Source organism: Pseudorca crassidens, chromosome Y, assembly GCF_039906515.1.
Source record: "Pseudorca crassidens isolate mPseCra1 chromosome Y, mPseCra1.hap1, whole genome shotgun sequence".
Taxonomy (NCBI): Eukaryota; Metazoa; Chordata; class Mammalia; order Artiodactyla; family Delphinidae; genus Pseudorca; species Pseudorca crassidens.
In genome coordinates this window covers 17,173,832-17,193,476 of record NC_090318.1, presented here as the reverse complement: position 1 = coordinate 17,193,476, position 19,645 = coordinate 17,173,832, and the positions used below count along the sequence as shown (strand labels likewise).

Genomic DNA, 19,645 nt, shown 5'->3' with positions numbered 1-19,645 from the left:
AATAATCAAATGAGATAGTTAAATTCATAAGTAAATGAAGCACTTCCTATAGTAGCCAGCCCACAATATTTATTAGATATTTTTATTTGACCAGTTAGTCTGCAGTAGTTATTCCCAGAAAGGAAGGGGCCCTGTTCCTAATTCATTACCATTTGTATTGTCATATATTTTGTGCATGCTATCTTTAGAGGTTATGTCTGTAAACAGTATTGACACACAACCTTTGTCATCTGAGTAATAGCATTTATTTATATTTGTCATCAGTATACTAGCTTTTTTAGCAAAAGTTCACCTATCCCCTAGAATTGACTATAATTTACGTCTGGGGTTTCTACTTCTTCTTGAATAATTATTGGTAAACTGTCTTCTGTTAAATCATTTGTTATCCACCAAACACTTCTACTAATTATTTTTCATACCTTTTTGTTAATAATTATTCTTCACTCCAATCGTGTGTGTGTTCTGTCATGTCTTCCTATGCTCTTTTAGGCTTATTATTAGTGCAAGTATACAATGATTATTTACTTTATACAAAATATGCAAAGGAACGTAATTGAAAACAAACAGTTTCGGGGCTTGCCTGGTGGCGCAGTGGTTGAGAGTCCGTCTGTCGATGCAGGGGACACGGGGTCGTGCCCCGGTCCGGGAGGATCCCACATGCCGCGGAGCTGCTGGGTCCGTGAGCTATGGCCGCTGAGCCTGCGCGTCCGGAGCCTGTGCTCCGCAATGGGCGGGGCCACAACGGTGAGAGGCCGGCATACAGCAAAAAAATAAAAATATAAAAACTGTATCATAATTTCGATCACTCTCTAAAAAAGGCAGGATTACAAATTAACCTCAGGCCCCCACTTAATATAAACGTAATTACAATATTTCCACACTTTTGTTTTGAACCCTGAATTATGTTTTTAGGCGTTGTGCTCAGTACATCATTTTCCCTCACAATAACCCTATCTGATCATTCTTTATCATCTTGTTTCTGTAGACTGGGTAAATTTAAGAGTTTAGGTAGTTTCCCCAGTTTCATATAACTACTAAAATTTTGAAGCTTAGATTATTTTTTGTCTGCCTTCCTTTGTATCATATTAAAGTACCATATGCATTTTATCTTGTAGACATTCACGTTTCTGTTTAAAATTATTTGAACAGTTCCACTAAAAAATAAAGTAGGTAGCATATTTGCATAGCAAGCAAAATGCTTCATGATCTGGTCCTCCCCATTTCTCATGTATCAAAAAATCCCTGAACTCTCTCTACTGATTATACGGAAATTCCCATTATTCTCCCAAATTGCCTTTTACTTTTTTTTTTTTTTTTGCGGTACGTGGAGTCTGTTGAGTCTGTCTCTCCTGAGCAGGGCTTAGAGGGTCTGGTCTGTGGTCTCCCGAATTTGTTCTGGTATCCCATATGCTAAACGTGGACCTGTTAAGGTGTGGCTTATTCAGGTATGAGTCGAGTCCTAGTCCATCAGGTGGTTCTGCTGTGAGGGGAATTGGCCCCTTCTTTAGGGCTGTGACTCACTGAATTTGGCCTGGGATTACCTGTATTGTTCACTGTGATCCCTTGAACTGAATACAAATCTTCTGAGGAGTGCCTGAGTTCTCCTGTGTTGAATATGGGCCCACTGGTATATTGTTTGGGGGTGCCTGACCTGAGTCTGGGTTCTGTGCTGAGTCTGTGTGTCTCCTTAGGTGGGACTGGGATCGATTGTGGGCCTTGAGCTTCTACATCTGGGTTTGGGGCTGCGTAGAATTCGTCTGGGTCCATTCGGCATGATGTCTAGAATTCTGTGAGTTGAAACAGTGTCCTCTCTGAGGATCGCTGGACCCTCTGAGGTGGGTCCTGGTGGGGATGGCTGAACAAATTTGAGATGCTCAAGTGGTTGTAGGGTCGGCTCTCCAAGGTCTCAGTCTGGTTAGCTTAGACTGGAGGTCTTTAGGAGTGTCTAGGTTCCCTGAAGTATGTTTCAAGTGTAGGAAATGCCTGAGTGGCATTCTTGTGAGGTTCTGAGACCAGTAGGGTATTGGTTAGGAATACTTGAGCTGAGTATGGACCCTCTAAGGTAGCATTCAGGCCCAGAAACTGAGTCTGGGTCATCTGAGTTGGGTCTGGGGCACCCAGAGATTTGTTTATATTCTCTGAGGTGAGTCTGCGTCTCATGGAGATAAGCCACAGTTCCTGGTAGTCTATTAGGTGTCGCTAGAGTTGGGTGTTTCTCACCTGCATGAAGTCTGGGTGGATCTCGTCATGGGTCTGAGCCCTCTGTGGTTTGTTCTGTGTCCTATATATCTTGTATATTGATACCTGAACTGACTCTGGGTGTCCTTAGGTATGTCAGAGATTCCTGAGTTGGAACCGGAGTTCCCAGGGGTACCTGGCTCTCCCTGAGTTGTGTCTTAGATTCACTGAGGTGGATCTGGGGTCCTCTGAGGGGAATATTTGCACCTCTGTGTTACTTGTGTATGGCTTACCTGTTATTTCCTCACTTGAACGGTGTCTGGTTTCCCCTATGGGGTTGGGGGTCTGTGCCTCCAGAAGTGAATCTGGATCCTCTAATGTGTTTCTGTGTTTTTTTGAGTTTGTTGTGGATGCCCCTGTGTTGGATCTGGAATATCCTTAGCTGAGTATTGGACGCCTGTGCTGATTCTAGACTCTCTGAGGTAGGTCTAAGACCCCTTACTCCTAGTGTGGATTTTTCAGGGTATTGGTGGTGGTTGCCTGAAGTGAGTCTTAGTCCCCTCAATTTGTGATTTTCTGTGGGAGGACTTGGCCCTTCCTTTGTGTCCTGAACTCAGTGAGTTTCTCTGGAGTCACCTGCTGTTTCTCAGGGCCTCCAGAAATGAGTATGGGACATGTGAGACATGCCTAGGGTTCCCTCACCTGCATCTGGGGACCCTTTGGGTGGTCTGAGTTCCTTTGTGTGGAAGGCTGACTTGGTGAGGTGTCTTTTGGGAATGCGTGAGTTAGGCTGAGTCCCCTGTACTTAGTATGTATCACTTTGGGTGCATCTGGGATCCCATGTGGTGGGGTCCTTAGCTCCTTCATTTAGGTCTGAGACTCCCTGACTTGGTTTTGAGGCTACCTGGCATATTGTCTGTTGCACCCTGAACAAAGTCTGCATCTCTTGAGGAGTACTGAGTCCCTGCAGTGGGTGGGCTTTATCTGGAGATGCCTGAACAGAGTTGAGTGCCCTAAGTGGTGTGAGGTTTACTGTAGTAGGTCTTGCATCTCCTGAGCTTAGTCTTCTATGGTATTGTCCCTCGTTCCTTGAACTGAGTCTGCTTACCCTCAGGAATGTGTAGATCTCCTGAGCTGAGTCTGGACCTCTGAGGAGGGTCTTTGTCACCTAGGGTGGACCTAGGTTTCCTTGTGTTGAGTGTGAACATGTTCAGGTATTGTTTGGAGATAACTGAGCTGAGCTGATTGGGTCCCTGTGCTGAGTCTAAATGTCTTATGTGGATTTGTCATCTTCTGTGTTAGTTTTTCGTGCATCTTTATGTGGATGGAAGATCCATAATTTGAGCTGGGAGCCACCTACCATGAAATTTGAGGTCCTCGATCTAAGTGTGGCTATCCTGAGAATATCTGGTTTACCTGCGGTTTTTAATGGGCCCAATAGGTTTTGGTTCCCTGTTATGGGTATGGGTATACTGTGGTGGGACTCGGTCTTCATATAAGGGTCTAAGACCCCTGTGATGTGGCCTGGGCATGCCTTAACTGAATTGGGGTCTCATAAGGTGGGTGTGGGATCTGTTAACATAGATCACTGGCCCCCAAACTGACTCTGGGTCACCTGACTTGCATCTGCAGTAACTACAGGTGCATTTGTGTTCTCTGATTGTGGCTTGGGATCTCTTGAGCTTACCTGGGGTATCTGAAGCTGTCTGTAGTCCCCTGAGGTGGCTATGTGATCCCTGAGCTGAGTATGCACCCCCCTGGTGTGGGTCTGGGGATTTTGTGAGTATCTGAGTCTCTGTGGTGTTTTTTTTGAGGATGTCTGATAGACTTCTGGAGACAGTGTATATTCAGACATATGTCTACAAACACAACTTACTCGGCTCTTAAATCTTACAGAGAAAGCCTGAGAGAAAAATCAAAATCTGAATTACCATGCTTTCTCTGGGAACAGGAGAAGATACAGGTATCAACTCTTTCTCCTGAGGTATAAAGTATTCTCTCCTCCCTAAAATGCCGAATTCCTTACCTTACTTTGTCCTCTTCTTCAGAAGTCTTCCTCCCGCGTCTCTTCAGATGACCGCTAAAGAAACTAACGGTCAAGAGCAAGCGCTCTACTTATAGAAAGAGGATGAGGAACGGGACGTAGCGCTGGGTGGACAAACGGATGAGCCGCACTGGAGTTAGGGAAGATGAGAGACGTAGAGGTGGGGGAGAGGCGAAGAGAGAAACTCGCGAGAGCAACTGGCGAGAGCAACTCGTGGGAGAAACTCTGAAGAAAACTGCAGCGACAGAATGTGTTCTCTACTTTTTTACTGCATACTTTTCCCAGTTGCTTTAATCAGTATAAAGGAGAAGGGCTTTCCTGTTGGCGCAGTGGTTGAGAGTCTGCCTGCTGATGCAGGGCGCATGGGTTGGTGACCGGATCCGGGAAGATCCCACATGCTGCAGAGTGGCTGGGCCCGTGAGCCATGGCCGCTGAGCCTGCGCATCCGGAGCCAGTGCTGCGCAACGGGAGAGGCCACGACAGTGAGAGGCCCGCGTACCGCAAAAAAAAAAAAAAGAAAAAAAAGTAAAGGCAATTTGGGGGTATAATGTGAATTTCCATATAATCTAGGGAGAGTTCAGAGATTTTTTGATACATGAGAAATGGGGAGGACCAGATCATGAAGCATTTTGCTTGTTATGCAAATATGCTACTTTATTTTTTAGTGGAACTGTTCAAATAATTTTAAACAGAAACATGAATGTCTACAAGATAAAATGCATATGGTACTTTAATATGATACAAAGGAAGGCAGACAAAAAGTAATCTAAGCTTCAAAATTTAGTAGTTATATGAAACTGGGGAAACTACCTAAACTCTTAAATTTACCCAGTCTACAGAAACAAGATGATAAAGAATGATCAGATAGGGTTATTGTGAGGGAAAATGATGTACTGAGCACATTGAACACAACGCCTAAAAGCATAATTCAGGGTTCAAAACAAAAGGGTGGAAATATTGTAATTACTTTTATATTAAGTGAGAGCCTGAGCTTAATTTGTAATCCTGCCTATTTTCGAGACTGGTCAAACTCATGATACTGCTTTTTTTGGGGTTTTTTTGCTGTACGCCGGCCTGTCACCTTTGCGGCCCCTCCCATTGCGGAGCACAGGCTCCGGACGCGCAGGCTCAGCGGCCATGGCTCACGGGCCCAGCCGCTCCGCGGCATGTGGGATCCTCCCGGACCGGGGCACGACCCCATGTCCCCTGCATCGACAGACGGACTCTCAACCACTGCGCCACCAGGCAAGCCCCGAAACTGTTTGTTTTCAATTATGTTCCTTTGCATATTTTGTATAAAGTAAATAATCATCGTATATTTTCACTAATAATAAGCCTAAAAGAGCATAGGAAGACATGGCAGAACACACACACGATTGGAGTGAAGAATAATTATTAACAAAAAGATATGAAAAATAATTAGTAGAAATCTTTGGTGGATAACAAATGATTTAACAGAAGACAGTTTACCAATAATTATTCAAGAAGAAGTAGAAACCCCAGACGTAAATTATAGTCAATTCTAGGGCATAGCTGAACTTTTGCCAAAAAAGCTAGTATACTGATGATAAATATAAATAAATACTATTACTCAGATGACAAAGGTTGTGTGTCAATACTGTTTACAGACATAACCTCTAAAGATAGCATGCACAAAATGTATGACAATACAAATGGTAATGAATTAGGAACAGGGCCCCTTCCTTTCTGGGAATAACTACTGCAGACTAACTGGTCAAATAAAAATGTCTAATAAATATTTTGGGCTGGCTACTATAGAAAGTGCTTCATTTACCTATGAATTTAACTATCTCATTTGATTATTGCCACAGTCCTATTGACTGCTATTCTTATCCTCATTATACAGATTAAAAGCTTTTTTTCTCAGGTATGTGCAAGACTTTTTTGAAGAAGAAAACAGTAAAATTCTTTGAAATACTTGAAGAATGACTTGAGCAATTGGAGGTGGATGTTCTAATATGACTTCCATATGACCTTAAATAATATGTAAATAATATAAATAATGTGAATGAAAATTATAAGGTTATCTCATAATATATGTATATATGTATTAAGGTATTTATGTTTATATATGTATATATCTGTGTATGTATATTACATATTTACTTACATATCACATGTATATACATATTACACCTATTGCATTCTCAATTAGATTTTTAGAGTTTATTTAGAAGAATTAACATTCAGAAATCATTTAGAGAATATTCTAACAAAGGGCCTCCTCTCTAGATATTAAAGAGAATTATAAAGCCATGATAAATGGAATGATTTAGTGAACACACAGAAAAGTAATAATCAGAAAGCATGTCCATAATAATAAAGGAACAACTGGTAATTTTAAAGTGTTCTCGATAAAACAGAAGCCAAAGCATAATCAATACATTTTGCTATTGAGTTTTTAGGAAATATTGTGGGTAGAGGAACATGTTGAATGAGACTGCATGGATAGATTCAGAAGCAAAATTCAAACTATAGGAGACTATATGGGATAATCAATCTGGTTTTATAATAAATTGTAAAAAAAATAAAGAATTGAAGGGGGAAACTGTTTTAGAAAACAATTAAAAACATTTGAACCAATTGCAAAGTTCAAACCTCATTTGCATTTTATTTCAGTGAAACTGAAAACATTTTTAGTTTGCCATTTACGAGAAAAACGGAAATTTGAACATACTTGATATTTAATGATTTTTTAGAAATTATTAATATCCTTGTGGGTCTTTTTCTAGTAATGTGATGGCCTACAATCGTCCATTACATATCTACTGACTTGGCTTGACCAAACTGTAATCAGCCTTCTCTCCTCCTCACAGTGTGCTAAACTTTGACCTGCCCCTCAACTTCGGGGAATCACTAACATACTAAGGTCAGAACATATTCCGTAACAGCTTATTCTGAGAATCAGCTGGCAGGGGAAACATTTTCTAATAAAATACCCCTACTTTACTTCCTGCTCACCCCTCTGCTTCTGTCCCACTAGGTTTCTGCTGCCCTTGCTCATCCTTTCCTCTTAAAAAATACTTTTTCTACTTGATGTTGAAATACTTGAAGATTCTGAAATCAAAGTGTTCTTCTATTCAATCGTCTTTGTGAATAAACTCTTTCCTTACCTAGGTCTTAATTTGGTTTTCAGTTTTCTGGTGCTATGACGCAGATAAAGTGTTGAGAGCCTTTTGATCTTTATCATCCTGACCAACAGTGCTGCCCAAACCGGAGGGGTTCCAGCCCAGGATTTGTGTCTCAAATGAAAAAGTGTAAATGTTACCCTTGAGTAGAACTCCACCCTAACTGAGGCCTTAAACGGAGGTGTTCTCTCTCTGTTGCCCAGGAGTGGATAGCACCATGAGACAGATAGTTCTTGACAGATAGTTCTTGTTCCCCAAGAACATGGCACCAAGCAGGTGACATCAGGAGTTAGTCAGCTTCTACCCAAGACACTGGAACAAGGTCCCCAGCTTCCAGGAATTCCTTATCTTTCTACCCTCACCGTTTTAACTGTCTTTCTTTGCTGATCTTTCATCTCTGTCACCTCCACCATCACTTTTGCTATCCATATAACTGATCCTATTACAACTGTAGCTCTCCATGATAAGCCTCACGTTGTATTACCTAGTTTTAAATTAATTTTTCATAGGAGTAGAGTTGATTTACAATGTTGTGTTAGTTTCTACTGCACAGCAAAGTGAATCAGTTATATATACATATGTCTCCCCTCTTTTTTAGATTCTTTTCCCACATAGGTCATTACAGAGCACTGAGTAGAGTTCCCTGTGCTATACAGTATGTCCTTAGTCTCTGTTTTCTATATAGTAGTGTGTATATGTCAATCCCAATCTCCCAATTTATCCCTCTCCCTCCCTTCCCCCCTTGGTGTATTACCCCTCTTTATCTTCTTCCTTACATGAGCTGTTTCCCCCGTAAGAATTACTCTGTCCCTTCAAGGAGCCCCAGATGTATAGTATTCCTTCCCATCATTCAGAGCTAAACCTCACAGTCCTACTTCTGATTGATTTTATCTACCCACTTTCCTTTGGAAACCTGCAGTTTTCCCCAAATTGCTATACTGTCTCAGGTTTAAGGGCATCCTTTGTGTTCACACTTAGTGGGGGCTCTGTGCATGTTTAGCAGTAAACATTAGGGCAGACGGGAAGGGCTCCCACTTCCTCTTTTCAGCCTCTCCTTCAGAGCCTAATTTCTTCACCCAAGTGCTGGATCCATCTTCAAGACATTGAAGCACACACGTAGCCACGAACTGGTTCCCAGTGGCCTCCCACAGCTGCCTGAGGGGGAAAGAGAAACCAGCTGAGGACAAACACCTACAGAGCAAAGGGAGCCCTGGAGCACCTCTCTAAGCAGGCGACCCGGGGACACGCGAACCAACCTGAGAGCTCCAGGAAGAGGAAAGCGTGTCCCAAGTCGGCTGGGCCCCTAGCACCTTGTCTTCCTGTATGGTGCCACAGACAGGGGCACGGGGAATGGAATCGAGCCTGCGTGCTCCCCACAGTCACCCTGTCCAAGGCAACCGGGAGGAAACAGAACACAGGTGCACGTGACTCAGCTCCCACTGCGCCCACTTTCAACCACACCGTCCCACAGGCAGGGCAATCGTTTCAAGAACAACCCGTGGAGCTAAATGTGCACGAGGGCTAGATCCACAGAGGAGAGGCGGGGGACGGAAAACAACTGGGACAGTAAACAAGGGGGCGCTGACCAAAATCCTTTCTCGTGGAAACACGTACGTGTAGAGTTCTGCTCAGGTACCTGCCCGTGTGTGGTGTGTGTGTGGGGGGCGTGGGGGTGCACGTGATGCACGTGCGTGCTCAGGAATAGGCACGACTACTGTCATGCATGCGTGGACGTTGGGATGGACGCAGGGACGTGGAAAAGCTTAAAGAGCTCATAGAACGTACGTAAACTGTGGGCCAGTTGAAGCCCCCAGGCCAGGGAATCCAGCCCAGAGATCCCACCCGTGGAGCAAAGTGTAAGTGGCATCACACGCCAGCACCCTCGACCAGGGGCTGAGATTAGAGGGAGGAAGAAAGCACCTGTGGAAGGACAGGGAGGATGTAAAGTACATGAGAATCATAAAGGGCCCGATGCCCAGGCCCAAAGAGGAAAGACCCACCCCCCACCCCTCCAGCCCCACTCCCATCTCAGCTACAGCCACCTTTATCTCCTTCTCCAGTGCACGAGCAACCTTTCCCCCAGCCCTGTGTAGGCCCTTGAGAAACACCTGGCCTTTGTTTCATAAGGTTTGGCACACCGACCCACACCGAGGCATAACCGACTGCCTCACACTGATTTTGCTGGTTTAAGACATCACTCTAATGTTCTGACAACCCTTGTGGCTCAGGAGTATGGCCGTGATGGCTTAGCTGGATTCTACCCCTGCTCCCCTGTCCCACAAGACTGGGGCGAAGGGCTGGGCTGGGCTGTGATCTCATTTGGAAGGTGGACGAGAGCAGAACCACTTTCACAGGGCATCCTTAGGGTCGGCAAAATTCACATCCTCGGGTTGGCAGTGGTGAAGGCATGCATGCGTGCGTGGTGGCCCTCGACTGGGTGCAGTCCTCAGCACCTCAGTGTGTGCGCACGTGTCCAAATAAAGTTTCTGGCGTTCCCCAGTGCCACCAAAGCGTGTCGTCCCTCTCTCGGTCTCTCAAAACACAGCATGGCCAAGTCAACTTCGTCTTGTGCCATGTGTCAATGTCCGTTCCCGGAGGGACGCTTGTCACCTTATGTTGGCTAGCAGAAAGGCAATTTCTGCCTGCCACTCAAGCGTTTGAAAGGCACTATGCAAACGTGTGGTCACACAAAGTCCGAGAACCCGTGGGTGCCAATCACAGACGAGGAGAGCTCTTTTGGTGCCAGGCAAGGTAGAATTTCTCGGAGAGTTTAAGCATCCAGAGGGGATCCCAGGAGAGTGGGCCACACACACACACACACACACAGAGAGAGAGAGAGAGAGAGAAAGACAGAGGGGAGACAGACACTCAGACGGAGCTCTTCACTGCGTGGCTTTTCTGCTCTTGAGCAAAGGAATTCAAGTCGAGCAAAGAGCTGGGTTTGCCGGACACTCCCCGCTCATGCCACAGAGCTTCGGGCTCTCTGTCCCCTGGAAGAAAAGTATCCAGCAACTTCGGCCACCATGCATTTCCTTGTACATTTTCTGAGAGTTCCCAGTGGTTAAAGGTCCCGAGGCAAACCGGATTCTGATTTCCTGATTTTGGAGCGGGAACTCCTGGCTCCAACTGGCACAGGCCACATAGGTATCACAGGGCACCCGGGCACCCCAGACACAAGGCCGGAGGCCTCCCTGGAGGCCAGCTCTTTGTGGAACCTGGGCTGCTAAGCCGGGCGGGGGGAACGGGTGTTTGGGGGGACCCGGCAATCCCAGAGGCCGGCCTGTTTCCACAGGGCGAGGGGCGAGGCAGCCGAGGGTGACGCCCACTGTCCTCGCCCTGATTGGTCGTGATGGGGCCGAGCGGCCTGGGCGTGGCTTGGAACTCCTTCCTGCCACCTGGACACGCATGCCTGGCGGCCAATGCTCCTGCGCATGCGTTTCAGCGCTCTTCACCGCAGAGGCTCCAGGGAACGGTTCAGTCCGCAGTGAAGCGTGATTGCAGTCGCTAGGCCTGCGTGCTGTGCGGCCCTCGTGCTGAGCTTCCAGCTGCCGCACCTTCGCCGCTGCCCCAGCTCAGAGCCAGGTCCGCATGGGCAGTGAGGCGGGACCCGGGGTCATTCTAGGTGTGGGAGGGGGTCCTCAGGAAGCAGGGGCCCGCGGGTCCCCAGGTGTGGTGCGGGAGGTGGGTAGGGTGCTGGCCCTAGCTGATGGGTGGGGCGAGGAGGCCGCCATCTTTAGCGGGGAGGTGGTGCAGCAATGCCCGGCCCTGTTGGAGGGAGAGGTGGCGCGTATCGGGGAGGTGTTTTGGCTGCCTGTGGAGGACATGATGGAAGAGGTGGAGGTGGTGGCGGAGGAGCAGCAGCAGGAAGAGCAGGAAGAGCGGAAGCAGGTGGTGGCGGAAGAGCCGGAGGAGGAGCCCCAGGAGCAGGGGCAGGAAGAGCCAGGGCCTCGACCCACGATCACCGGGTCCCCGCTGGAGGCGCTGCAGGCGCTGCAGGCCCTGCAGTTAGAGCTAAGCACTCTGAATACCCAAGCCAGCAGGACCTACACTCGGCTCAAGCGCAGGATCTGTCAGCGGCGGGAGTCTCACTTGGATGGCAGAAGCGCCATCATTCAGGGCATCCCTGGCTTCTGGACCAGAGCCGTATCCTTACAGAGGCCCCTTGGGGTTGGCTGCGGTGAAGGAGGAGCAGGAGTAGGAGCGGCGGGGGTGAGGGTGGGGTGGGGGAGGGGGAGCGGTGGGCGCAGGTGCAGGCCAAGAGCACTGAGGAATGTGGGTACAGGAGGGCATGAGTGGCTCCAAAGAGGCAGCAGGAACAGAGGGAGGCCACAGCTGTAGGTGTCTGAGCGAAAACTTTGGGTGAATGGTCTTGGCCTGCAGCGTGCACAGCAGTACTTCCCCAAGGTGGAGGGAAGAGCCCGTGGCAAGGTCACAATTGGGAATAGCCCCGAGCACCCCTCGCACAGAGCAGTTACTGGAAGTGTGCATTATCCCGGGGAACTGGCAGGAGACAAGCGGAGTCCCAATACCCGTCCTGGTCAGTCAGAGCCCGTGTAGTTTTTCCAGCTGCCTCAGTGCAAAAGCACAAGGTCCTGCCTGCACACAGGGTGAAGTTATAAGGGGCAGCTGTCCTTGGCCGGACACCAGGACCCCGGACACGCTCTTGGGCCGGCAAGAATCCTTACCTCCACAGGCCTTTCACCAGCACACTCGAGTCTGTGGAAGACACACAGGCGCAGGCACGCCCCTGACCTCCCCGTGGACCCTGTGAGTCCTGCAGAGCTCCAGACACACCCACGCAGGCCCTTCTGAAGACAGGAAACAGGGCAAAGGCCCAAGGCTTCGTCTTTGAACACACACACACGCGCACGTACTCACACACACACGCACACACACACACACAGGCACTCACACAAACACCCACAAGCCCATGCACACACGGCGTAAGAGAAGGCATGAGGCAGCGACAGCACATCTAGACTGCTTACGGAGTGACATGCCGGCACCCAGCACACACAGGTCAGGTAGAGATCAGGTTCGTTCAGGAAACAGGCCCTCCCCGGGTGGGTGCACTGGACCCCAAGGCAGCCACAGGCAAGAGCACGTCTGATGGCAGGGCAGGGGCCGAGGACGTCTTTGAGGGCTGGATGGGCGTTAGCGCTTACGGATCTGGCAGATCTGCTGCCGCAGTCTCTTCCTCTGGCGGGTCTGGGGACTGGTTCTGCGGCTTGTAGCTCTTCCTTCCCTGAGGTGTGGCATGTGAAGCCTCCTTGACCTAAAGCAGATTATGAACCACCCCCAGATTTCGGCCGTGATCAGTGACCAAGATGAAGACCTGCTTAGCTACATGATCAATTTGGAGGTCAGTCTGGAGAGACTGGGGCGTCGTGGGTGGAGGCAGGTGGCCGGTAGGGAGGGGGCGGGGTTGTCCTTAAGGGTTGGGTGTAAGCAGCAGGAGAAGGGAAGGGGAAATGGTTTGTGGCTGCCAAGCAGGCAAGCTCAGGACCCCTAGAAGAGCTCCTGCCCTTCTCCTCCTCTTGGGCGTGGCAGGTGAAGGAACTGGGCCATCCGAGGCACCACTGCAAGTTGAAGTTTTTCTTTCGACCCAACCCCTACTTCTGGAATGACGTGATCCTTAAGGAGTATCACCTTAGCATCGCTGGTAGGAGGGGCTCCCGCGGGGCTGCGGGGTGAGGGGAGGCTGGGGGAAGGGCGTGGATGCTGGGCCACCGTGACTGTGATCCTTTCCTGTCTCCCCTGTCTTCCTCCAGGATACAGGGCGTCTCGTTCCACTCGCATCTATTGGTTCTGGGATTATGAACGGGGAGCTCCCAGCCACAGGCAGGACCCCACCGGCCTTCACTTCCTCACCTGGTTGTCTGACCACAACTGCCCAGGGTCTAACAAGATTGCTGAGGTGGGGTGCCTCTGGTCCCCCTCAGCGGTGGTGACGCTGGAGTCCCCCGGCTGCTTGGGGGGAGGGACGTGGGCCTGGCCTGCCCTGTCCCGACCTGGCCCCTTTCCCCTACCAGATCATCGGCGAGGACCTGTGGCCCAATCCTCTGCGCTACTACCCGAGGGAGGAAGGCCCCACGGGAACAGGTAACTGAGACGAGGACAGGTGGTTAAGGAGCCCAGGGGTTGGGCGCTGAAATGAGTGTGGTCCGGGTACACTGGGGCTCTCCCTTTTCCCAAATGGGAGAGCTCAGGCTGAGAGCACACTGTGGGCGGAGCTGGGTTTCAGGTCATCCCGGCCTTGGCGGCGGGTGAGAGGGTGAGAATGGAGTCGGGAGGACTGTAGGGCACACGGGGTAGCAGGACTCTAACCAGCTAAACTTTCAGGGTGAGTGCCCCAGGTGTCTACGAAAGAGGCAAGCACCTCCTTAAGCAGGCACCTGTGTGTGAATCATCAGTCCCTGGCTTCAGCCTGCCCTCAGCTGGGGATCACCTGGGCCCCTCCCTCTGGCCCCTCCCTCCTGGCAAAGGCCTACAGATGCCGAGGAGCTTCATTCCGAGTCTCCTCCCGCCTCTTTGCTGACTTTCCGAGTCTTCTTGAATTTTCACGTCCATCCCTGAGCCTCCCAGCACCACCACACAGACAGTCCCGGAAACGGCACAAGGCTAGCTGGGGACAATATTGAGGACCTGGGGCAGGAAATGGCAAGGGACCACAAAAGGGCCGGGCCTACCGCCCACCAACGCCATGTCTCATATTGCTGGACACAGCCAGTGTCCCCTGCTGAGACGCCTTGTGCCCCGTTTGTGTTCCCGTCCCTGTGCTCCTGTGTGTGTGTACGTGTCTGTGTGTCGGGCACACTCCAGACCCAGAGATGAAGGCGCCGGGGGAGCCTCAGAGGTTGGCCAAAGAGCACCAGAGTCAGGAGGCGTCTACAGATGTGGGAGACGGGTGGAGGTGTCTACCTACGCGGTTCGGGTGCCCACGGGAGAAACGAGGAAAGGATGGCCAATGAAGGTTCCAGAGAGCGGGGCCCCACGTGCCGGGAATGACGCCCAGAGAGACATAAACACGCTCACAAGTGCTCCTGTCTTGGTGTGTGTGTATAGGTACGGGGGTTCGTGGAGTATTCACGAGTGAATCAAGTGGTGTGGGGCTTCTTAGCCCGTGCCTGTGGACCTCCCTGTCTGTGGGCGAGATGGCGGGCCTGGGGAAGTGGAGGACGTGGGGAGGGCAGGACGATGTGGGATTCCGGAGAGGCCCAGGGCCTTCCTCACAGGGCAGGGACTGGAAGGAGGAGGAGGCAAAGAAAGAGAGCCTGCTGAACTGGAGACTTGCTCCGCAGGCAGGGCAAGGAGACAGGGAAGGGCCCTGGCCTGCAGGGGCCTAATGGCCTGGTGCCGCCTAGGGCCCGTGCCTGAGCCAGCAGCCTCCGTCCAGGACGTCTGGCGCACACTGGCACGACGCGAGGCAGGTGACTCCTTAAGCTCAGGCTGACCGTTGAGCACACAGGGTGGGAGCGTGGGATCCTTGCGGGCACTAGCAGCCCGCCCCGCGGGGCAGCGTTCCAAGGACGCGTGAGGCAGACGCCGGTGTGACGTGTCGCTGTGTGCCCCGGTGGCGGCGTGGGTGAGTGTGTGCGTGCGAGCGAGCGAGCAGACAAGGAAGGCGGCCGGGCTGTTTGCATGCAGGGACCCTGGGACAGTGACAGAGAGCAATGCCTTTGGGCGCAGCAGATGGCTTGCTGGCTTCCAGGCTCTGCTGACTGGGGAAGAGAGGAACTGCCAGAGAGAAGCCCCGTTCCCTCGTGAGCAAAAGGCCGCCCATGAATCCCTTCCTTTTCCTGGGCTCTCATCCCTGCATGCAACAGGCAGAGGGGCAAAGGTGAGGGCTGAGGGGAAGCGGCTGAAGGGCACCCACCTGCCTTCCCAAACCGCAGGTGTGCCGCCTGCCTTGCTTCCCGCCCCGGCGATCCGAGGGGCAGCACGTAGCTGTTACTCAGTCTCTGCTACACAGAGGCTAAAATCCTCTATCCGAGCCTGCCCTAGGGAGCGGAGGAGGCGGGACGCTTAGCGGAACTAATGCCCAAGAGGAGCACGCTTCTCCTCAAGAAACCGTCCGGTGAGCAGTTCTCGTCCTCTGGGAGCCTCCATCCGCACATCCCTTCGGCAGGCCTGGACCCCGCTACGTGGCAGGCTCCTCTCAGCTTACTGTGCGCCAGGCCTCGGGAAAGAGAAAGCCCTGGAGCAGACAGACCTCGGGCCGGGAGGCCCAGGGATCCGTTTTGGGGTGGGGCATGGGGGGTGGCCCGGGGCAGGTGAGGGGAAGGGATGGCGGGCACCGGGAGTGCTCCTTCCTGAGCGGACAGCTGCTTTCCAGGCACACCTCTGGCCCAATGCACGAGGTCCGGGACCGACTCTGCGGCAGCTGGGCTTGGGAGAGTGGAGCGCGGTCCCCCGCGCTCCCTCCCCTTTGCCTGCACTTTGGTTCCAAGGGGAGCACCTCTGTCCCTGTGGTACCGGCCACGCTGACCTTCCTTTGCTTGTTTGGACTCCTGAGACCACGTGGGTGCCCACTGCCCCCGCAGCTGTTTCAAGACCAAGGAGGGTTGCAGCACCAGGGCAGCTTCAGGAATCCTCATCCTCGCCTCCCAGCTGCACTGGCTGCGCCCTGCCGTGCATCAGCCTTGGGGATCTGAAGCCCTGAGGGCCGTGGTGTACACTTCTAGGGTGGCACACAGCCGTGGCCTAGAGAGGAAGGCCTGCCCCGCTCCGGCTGCTGTCCCCGCAGGCAGAGAGACAGACACACAGACAGGGACTCTGTCCCTCCTCAGCTCCGTGATCCTGAAGCTGGAAGGGAGCCTCCCTCGTGGCTCCCACACTCCGGTGCCTAGGGTTCCCTACCGTGGAGGCAAAGGGAAGCTACGTGCAGTGGCCCTGCGGCTGCACGTGGGACACAGGGCAGCGGGGGACCTCCGACCCTCAGCCGGGCCCAAGTCCCTGGAGCCCTCTTGCCCTGGTCAGCGCTGCTGGGAGGGGCCTGGCAAGGATGAAAGGCTAGAGGGAAGGTTGGACAGCGTCCTCCCACAGCTTGACCTGGGCCACCCACGCGTAAGGCGCCATGGCTGGGTTCAGGTGCGGCCCGCCTGCCCAGGCACGATGTGGCAGAAATGGTCAGGCCACCCCCCGGTGGGGAAGGAAGGCTTACACTGCTCGCTGTGGCCCCGGGTGCCCACCGCCGGGGCCTCGTGGTCCAACCCAGTGGATGCGCCTCACTGAGATTCACCCTGGGGAACAAAGCTTCGACTTTGAGGGTGGAAACCTGTCAGCCCCGCTGGGGCACGGCACGCGGGGCTTCCCCTGTAGCTGTTGTTCAAGGTGGAGGGCCCACATCCTCCATGCTGTCCCTCACCGCGTCGTCCCTTGGCATATCGGGTTATCGGGGCCCTGAGACGTATGACTTCTTGTCCAGCGGGGATCTCCCTCATCCACTCAGGAGGGAGCACGCAGGCTCCATCTCTGTGAAGACGGTTTCTGTGTTGAAGTCGGCCAGGGTCTTGGTGTCCTTGTCCCTTGCGAGGCAGCTTCTAAGCTCGGCCCTGCCCGTGTTGGGGGCCCTGCCATTTCCGCGCATGAGCTCGTGTCTCTTTCTCTGACTGCGGCCAGGAGCCCCTCTGTCAGATATCCCGCCTCGCTGCCTGTCTAAAGCGATCACATCCTCCGGTCCCTATGCCCTTCTCTCCTGGCACGTCTCTGCCCGGTGCCGCTGGGGGCACATTCTCTCTGTGTATCACACAGAACCTGAAGGAGCTCTGCCCCAGGTGACACTGGCAGGGCCCCTGGTTTCTAGGTCAGGCTCTTCGGTGTCACCTGGCCAACCCGTTACCAGGGGGTCAGCGGACCTACAGCCGAGCGGTAGGCTCGGCCAACACAGAGCTACCGAGAGGAACGGAAAGGTAGCCTTGTCCTTGACGAAGTCAGTGAGGCCCCGAGTGGGCAGAGGGCCTCCCGGCGAATGAAGAGGGTGCTGCTTTCTGCACCAGGGACGGGTTGACGCTGGCCCCCGGGGCAGGCAAGATTCCCAGGGTGGCCATCAGGGTGGGGGCCCTGTGCGTGTTTAGCAGTAAACAGGGCAGACGGGAAGGGAGCCCACCTCATCTTTTCAGCCTCACCTTCAGAGCCTAATTTCTTCACCCAAGTGCTGCGTCCACCTTCAGGACATTGTAGCACGCACGTAGTCACGAACTGGTTCCCAGTGGCCTTCCACAGCTGCCTGAGGGGGAAAGAGAAACCAGCTGAGGGCAAACACCTACAGAGCAAAGGGAGCCCTGGAGCACCTCTCTAAGCAGACGGCCCGGGGACACGCGAACCAACCTGAGAGCTCCAGGAAGAGGAAAGCGTGTCCCAAGTCGGCTGGGCCCCTAGCACCTTGTCTTCCTGTATGGTGCCACGGACAGGGGCACGGGGAATGGAATCGAGCCTGCGTGCTCCCCACAGTCACCCTGTCCAAGGCAACCGGGAGGAAACAGAACACAGGTGCACGTGACTCAGCTCCCACTGCGCCCACTTTCAACCACACCGTCCCGTAAGCAGGCAATCGTTCCAAGAACAACCCGTGGAGCTAAATGTGCACATGGGCTAGATCCACAGAGGGGAGGCGGGGACAGAAAACAACTGGGACAGTAAACAAGGGGGCGCTGACCAAAATCCTTTCTCGTGGAAACACGTACGTGTAGAGTTCTGCTCAGGTACCTGCCCGTGTGTGGTGTGTGTGTGGGGGGAGTAGGGGGGCACGTGATGCACGTGCGTGCTCAGGAATAGGCACGACTACTGTCATGCATGCGTGGACGTTGGGATGGACGCGGGGACGTGGAAAAGCTTAAAGAGCTCAGAGAACGTACGTAAACTGTGGGCCAGTTGAAGCCCCCAGGCCAGGGAATCCAGCCCAGAGATACCACCCGTGGAGCAAAGTGTAAGTGGCATCACACGCCAGCACTCTCGACCAGGGGCTGAGACTAGAGGGAGGAAGAAAGCACCTGTGGAAGGACAGGGAGGATGTAAAGTACATGAGAATCATAAAGGGCCCGATGCCCAGGCCCAAAGAGGAAAGACCCACCCCCCACCCCTCCAGCCCCACTCCCATCTCAGCTACAGCCACCTTTATCTCCTTCTCCAGTGCACGAGCAACCTTTCCCCCAGCCCTGTGTAGGCCCTTGAGAAACACCTGGCCTTTTTTTCGTAAGGTTTGGCACACCGACCCACACCGAGGCATAACCGACTGCCTCACACTGATTTTGCTGGTTTAAGACATCACTCTAATGTTCTGACAACCCTTGTGGCTCAGGAGTATTCAGTGTGTGCGCACGTGTCCAAATAAAGTTTCTGGCGTTCCCCAGTGCCACCAAAGCGTGTCGTCCCTCTCTCGGTCTCTCAAAACACAGCATGGCCAAGTCAACTTCGTCTTGTGCCATGTGTCAATGTCCGTTCCCGGAGGGACGCTTGTCACCTTATGTTGGCTAGCAGAAAGGCAATTTCTGCCTGCCACTCAAGCGTTTGAAAGGCACTATGCAAACGTGTGGTCACACAAAGTCCGAGAACCCGTGGTGCCAATCACACACGAGGAGAGGTCTTTTGGTGCCAGGCAAGGTAGAATTTCTCGGAGAGTTTAAGCATCCAGAGGGGATCCCAGGAGAGTGGGACACACACACACACACACACACACACACACACACAGAGAGAGAGAGAGAAAGACAGAGGGGAGACAGACACTCAGACGGAGCTCTTCACTGCGTGGCTTTTCTGCTCTTGAGCAAAGGAATTCAAGTCGAGCACAGAGCTGGGTTTGCCGGACACTCCCCTCTCATGCCACAGAGCTTCGGGCTCTCTGTCCCCTGGAAGAAAAGTATCCAGCAACTTCGGCCACCATGCATTTCCTTGTACATTTTCTGAGAGTTCCCAGTGGTTAAAGGTCCCGAGGCAAACCGGATTCTCATTTTCTGATTTTGGAGCGGGAACTCCTGGCTCCAATGGCACAGGCACGCCAAAATAAAGTTAAAAACAGTAGTACTTAAAACGTTTCCCAATGTTTTACAATCCAGGGGTACTAACTTTCACTAAGATATATACTCAGAAAAGTTAACTGGTTCCATTTACATTTAGTGGAAAATTGGTTTTATTATCATTATTCCCACGTTGGTCATCTGCCACTTGAATATGGATCAGAAAATAGATACTTAACCTCAAGATTTCTTAAACTCATTACATTCACATGTGTAAATTTTCCTTTCATTCATACTATTGCTTTTTTTTTTTAAAGGAG

At 51.9% G+C, this 19,645-nt stretch overlaps 1 protein-coding gene across 1 annotated transcript; it reads left to right on the top strand.

Moving 5' to 3' along the window:
• Positions 1 to 10,959: 10,959 nt before the first annotated feature.
• Positions 10,960 to 14,824, top strand: LOC137217891 (testis-specific Y-encoded protein 1-like). The gene is made up of 6 exons (XM_067724891.1): positions 10,960 to 11,514; positions 12,656 to 12,733; positions 12,922 to 13,033; positions 13,143 to 13,288; positions 13,404 to 13,473; positions 14,736 to 14,824. Exons 1-6 carry the CDS (start codon positions 10,960 to 10,962, stop codon positions 14,822 to 14,824), a joined length of 1,050 nt encoding a protein of 349 aa, XP_067580992.1.
• Positions 14,825 to 19,645: the final 4,821 nt, after the last annotated feature.